This window comes from Merops nubicus, unplaced genomic scaffold, assembly GCF_000691845.1.
Source record: "Merops nubicus isolate BGI_N331 unplaced genomic scaffold, ASM69184v1 scaffold42732, whole genome shotgun sequence".
Lineage (NCBI taxonomy): Eukaryota > Metazoa > Chordata > Aves > Coraciiformes > Meropidae > Merops > Merops nubicus.
The window spans coordinates 2,234-9,318 of record NW_008596363.1 but is presented as its reverse complement, the minus strand read 5'-3'; the positions used below and the strand labels follow the sequence as shown (position 1 = coordinate 9,318).

At 48.1% G+C, this 7,085-nt stretch overlaps 1 protein-coding gene across 1 annotated transcript in view; it reads right to left on the bottom strand.

The window, feature by feature from the left end:
- LOC103769171 (cysteine/serine-rich nuclear protein 3-like) overlaps positions 1-3,419 on the bottom strand; it is a gene marked incomplete at its 3' end in the record, with an annotated part of 4,823 nt that extends 1,404 nt beyond the window's left edge. The window contains exons 1-3 of the mRNA XM_008936346.1: positions 3,248-3,419; positions 640-899; positions 16-290 (exon numbers count right to left, since the gene is read on the bottom strand). Of these exons, the coding sequence (XP_008934594.1) occupies positions 16-290; positions 640-899; positions 3,248-3,419 (707 nt within the window). The remainder of the gene's footprint in view (positions 1-15; positions 291-639; positions 900-3,247) is intronic.
- Positions 3,420-7,085: the final 3,666 nt, after the last annotated feature.

The window sequence follows — 7,085 nt, the reverse complement described above, 5'->3', positions numbered from 1 at the left end:
TTGAGCCCTGCCAACCTGCAGCTGCAGGTCTCGGGGTCGCAGACCTCCCGGCAGTCGCAGCCGCAGTCCTCCCGGGACAGGCGGATGTTGTGCAGCTCCCGCTTCTCCTCCTTGTCGATCTTCTTCACCCCCACGGCCTTCAGCAGCGCCCGCCTCTTCTTGGCGGGGTAGGGCTGGAGGAAGAAGCCGTCCTCCAGGTCCATGTTGCTGACGTCGATGTCGTCGTCGGAGATGTCCTCGATGGTGAGCTGGTTGGCCTCCTCCGACTCCTTTGTGCCGTTCATGGTCAGCTAAGGGCAAAAATTGGGCAAAGCATTAGGGACTTGTTGGGGGTCACAGAGCCATTGGCACCCCCAGGTCAGGAGCAGGAAGAAAGATCTGCCCCTTGTGGCACCTGGCCACAAGACCAACATCTGTGTCAGAACCTCCAAAGACCTGACAGACATCTGATGTTGAGTTCAGTGCTTTTTCCATTGCCTTTCAAAGCTTGAGAACTGAGCTGAAAATCCCACACCAGAGTCTGTGATTTTTGGAGACCCAAAGAGGGGTAAGAACCAATGCCCCCAGGTCACAGAGAGGTTCCTACTAAAAATTGGCCAATTAACTAACGACATCCACCAGCCCCATGCTCCTACTCACTTTCCATTTCAACGCTTCCAACTTCTCCTCTTTTAATTTCTCTTCAAGTTTCTTCCGACGAACATTTTCCTGCTCCTTGGAAAACTCTGCTAGTGTGAACTGCCGGGAGGAGCTGTGCTTGCTCACCATCCCCAGGGTACAGCCCCCACGACTAGGCACGCTCGTGAAGCCCTGGCAGCGTGGGAAGTAAAACACAGTGACCCGGTCAAACTCCACATTGTTCTTCTTTAGCCGCTTGGATTTCTTCAGGATAGACGTGGCTAAAAATGGGGGAAGAAAACAACAAAAAAAAAGCAGAAAGTCAGTACTGCCACCCTGCAGACAAGGTGGATATACTACAAACAGGCTGTAAATGTTACAAACAGGCAGGACTTGCAGTTGCTCTCTCAACAGGGACATGACAGGACAAGGTTACAACATCACTTGATGGTTTCTGGCATTCTAGGATCTAACACTTCAAAGGTGGGATGGGAATGGAGAATAAATTAAGGCAAGTCCTGATGCATCGGTGTCACTGATCAGATTCACCCTAAAACACGGCTGCTGCTTCTCCTTTCTGCTTGACTTCCCCCAAGAAACATGTATTTGCTTATTCTCCCCGTGCAGCAGAGCATAACGAACACGCAACAAACCGTCCTGCAGGCCTGTCCTGCTCTAAACCCACACACCCTGCCCCACGCTCAGGAGCTCCCGGGATGCTGGAGCACCGACACTCCAGTGTGGCTCCAGTTTCTGTGGCAGGGCAGCACAGAGCCAAAACGGCTGGTCTTCTGGTACTTCCTTCCACCATCCACTGGGAGGAACTATGAATCTATAGCTTATTCTCCAGAGACTCATTCGAGAGCAGCTGCAAAGATGTTAATCTTTATGCAGGTGATCCCCGGGTAAACATGGCGATACATGACTCTGGTTTATCTCAAACTGCTGAAACGTGCTAGACACCGTTTAAAGCGGAGCCTCTCCAGAGATACCTGGTTCTGCACATCTGCACGTGCAAACGTGGCAGATGGAGGTGGATTAATTAAGCAGGGTGGTTTCAGAGTCAGTGAGTTTCCACGAGCGCAGCGGGCCACGGAAAGTGAAGCGAAACGCAGCGGTACTGGGTTACAGAGCTGCTTTTTCTGCTGCATGAGCCCGGCAGGGATGAGAGTCAGCTACACACAAATTCAACAGTGGGTTTTTTTGCTCCCATCCTCTCCTTGTGCAGGGACGTCTTGGTTGCCACCATGGAAAATATGGGGGAAAAACAACCCAGAAAGGATGGGTGACTCCTGCAGAGCAGAGATCCCGCTCTTTGGATGGCAGAGTCACAGGCAGCTCTACTGCAGGGAGCCAACCAAAAAAGGACTGCTGAAAAACAGAGGGGCTCGGCTGGTTTGGCTGGCCCTGAAGGCTGGGAAAGTGCAAGACCGGACAGTTAGTTGCACCCACGTTTCACAAGTTTCACTTGCCAAAATATAGCACTTCAGTTTCATATGGAAAAAAAAAAAGCAAGCGTTCCCCCAGCTGCATCAGCAGCTTCTGCTAAATAGCTGAGGGCTTCACACTGGGCTCTGCAGTCGCTTTGATGGTATCTTTGCACTGGGGTTGCATTTTCATAATAACCTTGACTCAATCTTCTAAAACATTAGCTCTTTATCAAAAGGCGAGTTAACCACCGTGATCATCTATCGGCTGAGCTGCTGCACTTTGGCATTTGCCTCTCTCTCCCCACACCCCTCCTCTGAAATTGTTTTCCCATTCCTGACCCTTTTCCAATTGAGCCAGAGAATACAAAAAGTTCATTGTTTTGTCACAAAACCTGGGAAGACAAGCAAGAATGAGACTCTTTATTATTACAAGACTTCTAAAGCCTTTTCAGAGCACGGCGTGTTTGTGTATGTCTGCTAAGTGGACCTTGACTGCTACATACAGTGGGTGTTCAGTATAATTTACTAGGTTGGACTATTTCTCCTCTGTGAAGATGTTCCCCTATTGTATGTTTTATTTTTCCCTTCATGTGACAGATAAAGGATTTTACAACCTTGCCTTCTGTGTGTTTTCCTAAAAGCTCTCAAAACTGATATTACTGGGAAAACAAAACAGCATTTATCTGTGCTAACAGCAGAGGCAATGTCAAACGTGTCGTGTTCTTTGGCAAAGTACCCAACTTACGTAGGAAACGAGTTCTGAAATTGTAATTATGCTACTGGTTAATCATTCTTAAAAACCAGCGTTATGGGCCTTTGCTGTCTGTTTAGTTTTTGCCAATGGAATAGGTTGACAGGGGATTGAGGGATTGTGGGATGGTCCTACAGCACTGGATTGGAGGCACCCACGTGCCTCTGCACACCTTGGTCCTTGGGCTTCTATTCCCAGAAATTCAGACTTTGGCAAAAACGTTATAAAGGAATGATAAATGCTGGGAGGAAGGGCTGAGGAAGACTACCCTGAGGTGTGGGCTCATTATAGAAACCAGATAGATTAGTGTAACAATGGGGAGCTGACATTATGGCTGCTTCCACCTGTACAGGTGGGCTCCAAGGGGGTCTCTCTGCATGGTAACGACCCACCACCAGGCTACAAAAACCAGTGCAGAGGCCAGGAGAGGGGCTGTTGGGGTACTCACGGGTGAAGCCGGGCGTTAAGGCAGAGCAGGGCTTGGGCTCTCCACGGGAGCTCTCCTCGTCCGACTCCCAGCCCGAGGATGCCGAGGAGGAGAGTGGGGAGCAGGAGGAGGAGGAGCAGTAGGTACTGTCATCCCCCAGCTCTTCGTACTTCCTTTTCAATACTCCACTCATGGTGCCGACGTATTTTTCATATAACTGGAAAACAAAGGAGAAAAGCAGCATAAAGCACGGGAAATAGTGGCAGCTTCTGGCGATGAGCAGGATGGCTTCAACCCCCAGCAAGGCTTCTCCTCCAGGCCCACCTGGCCACGGTGGGTATAACTCCCAAAAAGTGCTCCCCCAAAACACCACACCTTACTACCCTCGCTGTGCACACCTGCTGAATTTCTCTCCCGCTTTATGACCCTGCAGAAGAACTTACTGCAGGCAAGAAACTGTCCGGAAAGCAATCCAATCAACACAAATGTTATCAAACAATAAGTATTACATTTTGCTTACTAATTCTTCTGCGTTAACTCCTTCCCCAGATCTCTTTCTATGCAGTTACAGCTTTAACGTCTTGCTAATTACAAAAATAAGCCAGTTTGCAGAGAACAATCTGTTGGCATGATTTACTCGCTACAGCCCCCCGGGGAAACAGACTTATTAAATGAAGCACTGAAATACAAATATATCAACTGTGAAGAACAGCCCTTCTCCTCACGGTGCCTTTCATAGTCAGTCCCCCATTCAATAAGCTATTCTTGTTTAGGCTGGGTTATGTATCAAGCATAGTAGCAATTAAAAACAACGCAGCTAATTAAAAACAAAGGAGCTCTGTATTTGCCTAGATTCCTAAATCTCCTGCATGCATTTCCCCTGTTCATCTTAAAAGAAAAAAAAAAAAGAACCAAAAAAATGACTTGGGTGCATCTTCTAACCTTTGCTTTCGGAAAGTTTGTGGTTTTTTTGTCTCCTGACATTGCACAAAAGCTACACCCTTTGCTTACAACAAGCTAATGCATATCAGAGATCACCTCATGTGGGATGCTCTTGCAAAGACAATGGACTGTTTCTCCTTTTAGATGCTGGCAACACCACACTAGATGCCCCTGCTTCTGTAGAAGTCACTGCCACCTTATTTTGAAACCAGTGAGCCATACCCAAAGCTGAGAAGCAGGCTGCTGCCAGAGGAGTGCCTTGCTTTGACCCCACCCTACTGGGCTTTAAGGCAAAACCACGGTGGGAGAGACGCAGCGTCAGCCCAGAATCTCCCTCCAGCAGGGAGGGGAGAGCCTCAGCTTCATGAGCTTCAATTAAAACCAGAGGTAATACACAAAGCCTAAAGCATCCCTAACATTTGGACAGACACATCCAGCCCCAGGATGGTGAAAGTGCAGATACCAGCATGCCAGACACTGGGGATGGGGACCCACCAGCTGAGACTCCTCCAGCAGCTAAATTTGTTCTTCGTAACCGTAGCACTTTCTCACCCTCTTTTGCATGTCTGAAGTTAATTTAAGTTTCTGAAAAAGGAAAAAAAACCACTAAACCCACCCTCCTGACAGCCCTGAGCAAGCAACACAGAACTACACTGCCTCCAAAACCTCCAAACGATGGGATTTTCAGTGTCTCGATGGTGGGGGCACACGCGGTGCCTTCAAAGCCTTGCACCAACCCTCCTTAATTATGATTACCAATAGCTTCCCAGGAGACAACAGTCCCCTAAAAGGTCAAAAAAATCCCTGGATGAAGCAGTTTCTCAGCCAGAAGAAGTTAATCATTCACTGCAGTGCACACCTATGAAGGCTGGGGAGTGGTGATCCCCTTCATCCCTCCTCCTCCTCCTCGGCAGCCCCAGAGTTGCAGGTGGTTTGGCCACGGAGGGGCTGTTGGTTTTTTGGCCTTAATCCAAAACAGATGGGGAGAAGGTGGATTTGGCCACCCTCCAGCCCCAGCAGCACATGTCCTACCTGACACCTGGATTAACCCCTTTCCTGCCTGCACCCCAGCAAAGCAGAGCTCACAGGCAGCCACAATGCCCAAACAAGGTACCTGGCTGCATTTACACACCTTTCATTGTTATTATTCATTTATTTTTGTGCCTTCTGTTCTTGTCTCACATTTGCTTTAAGAAAAAAACAAGAGTAAAGAAACCCTCCAAATCCATGGCAGGGGTCTGAATCAAAGCCTGGGCTGCAGGCAGAGGTTTCCTTATCCCAGCTGATCCTATTGTCCACCTGGAGTAACCAAAAACTTTTAAAAAAAATCCCACGTGGCTTGAAAGAACATCAGTTTATGCCACAGAGCAACCACTTGCTGCTCCAAAGGACACCTCCAATGTTGCTGGTGAAGGATGCCACTGTCTAGCCACGGATGGGAGAAAACAGCTCCCTGAAAACCCTGTAGGACACATGTCCAATGCAAACGTCCTCAGAGATGTGATGCTGACCACATCCAAGCCTCGTGGGAGACACCGGAGGGTGGTGGAGCAGCCAAGATCACACCACTCAAACAGGGAAAACTCCCAGGTCTGGACCAAAAGATAAAAACCAACCCACCCGTGCCCTCTGTTCCTGCTGGGATTCACCTGGTCTGCAGGACTCCTGGCAAAGCACGGAGGTGGACGTGGTGATGCTGCAGAGCAGTGCAGCCCCAGTGCTCAGGTCACCTGCAAACCCAACAACACCCATCACGAGCCACATCACCTCCCCCAGAACCACACAGGAAGAAAAAACGAAGCATTTTCCTCAAGTGAGCCAACTGAAGTAACACAGCCACCAAGCTGGAGCCAAGGCAAGCTGGGTGTAAGACAGTGCCATTTTATTGTATTTTTGTTTTCAATACTATCACTGCTGATTAGCCACGTCTGGCAGGATGAAGGGAGGTGTGTACATCTTCCACCTACCAGAATAAGCCCAAAGGAAAAGAATAGAAAGAAAAAAACATAACCATCTTTGGCATGCTTACTCAAAACACCCATTGTTTTGGTAATGTAAAGTAGATGTCGTGCAAACAGGTTTCTCAATAAATGGGAAAAAGCTCCTGAACCTGTTGCCCACCCACCAAAACACATTTATTCCCCCACCCCACCCCCCCCAAAGCCTTCCCCCTCTTTGTTGATTTATGGCTGTGACATTTTCCAGGTGAAGTTTTCAAATCCTTGTCAGGAGCTATAGGGAATGTAGTGAGGCTGTACCCATCGGTGTCTACTGGTATCCACCCCAAAATAACCTTCCAGGCAGAGGTTTCGCTGCCAAGGCAATGACAACCCTCTCCTCTCCTCCTTGCCCCGGCACCTGGGAGCAGAATTCACAGCAGCAATTTGGATGTTGCCCTGAAAGCCATGTCACCAAAACTGCTGGCCACTCAGCCAGAAAACCCCAGGGGCCAATTCAGACAGGGCGAGCATATTTTAATTGCAGTCATTCTAAAAGTAATCTCAAATCCATGTTGATGTCTTACAAAGATGTCACAGCAATGTGCACAGCAGCCTAACAAAATATATATATACATACATATATCTGTATCTCTGTGCTTGCCATTGCAAATCTCTGCAGGCACCACAGAGAGCAGGATTTTACCACCTTCTCTTTCTCTTATTTTTTTTTTTCTTTACATAACCTGAAATAAAATAATCCTATCTTCCTTTTAGTTGCCAAAAAAGACATTCTGTTCTTGGCTAAGACTTCTTACTCATCTATTTTACTGAAAACAGCTTTTGGAACAAGTACATAATGCAATGGATCAAACCCGCAGGAATTCCTCTCTGGCACCAGAACTCCCACTATCCTGGGAATACTTTCTAACAAATATTTAGCCCAGATGTGCATTCCTTTCTTTTGCTCTCCCTCCTTT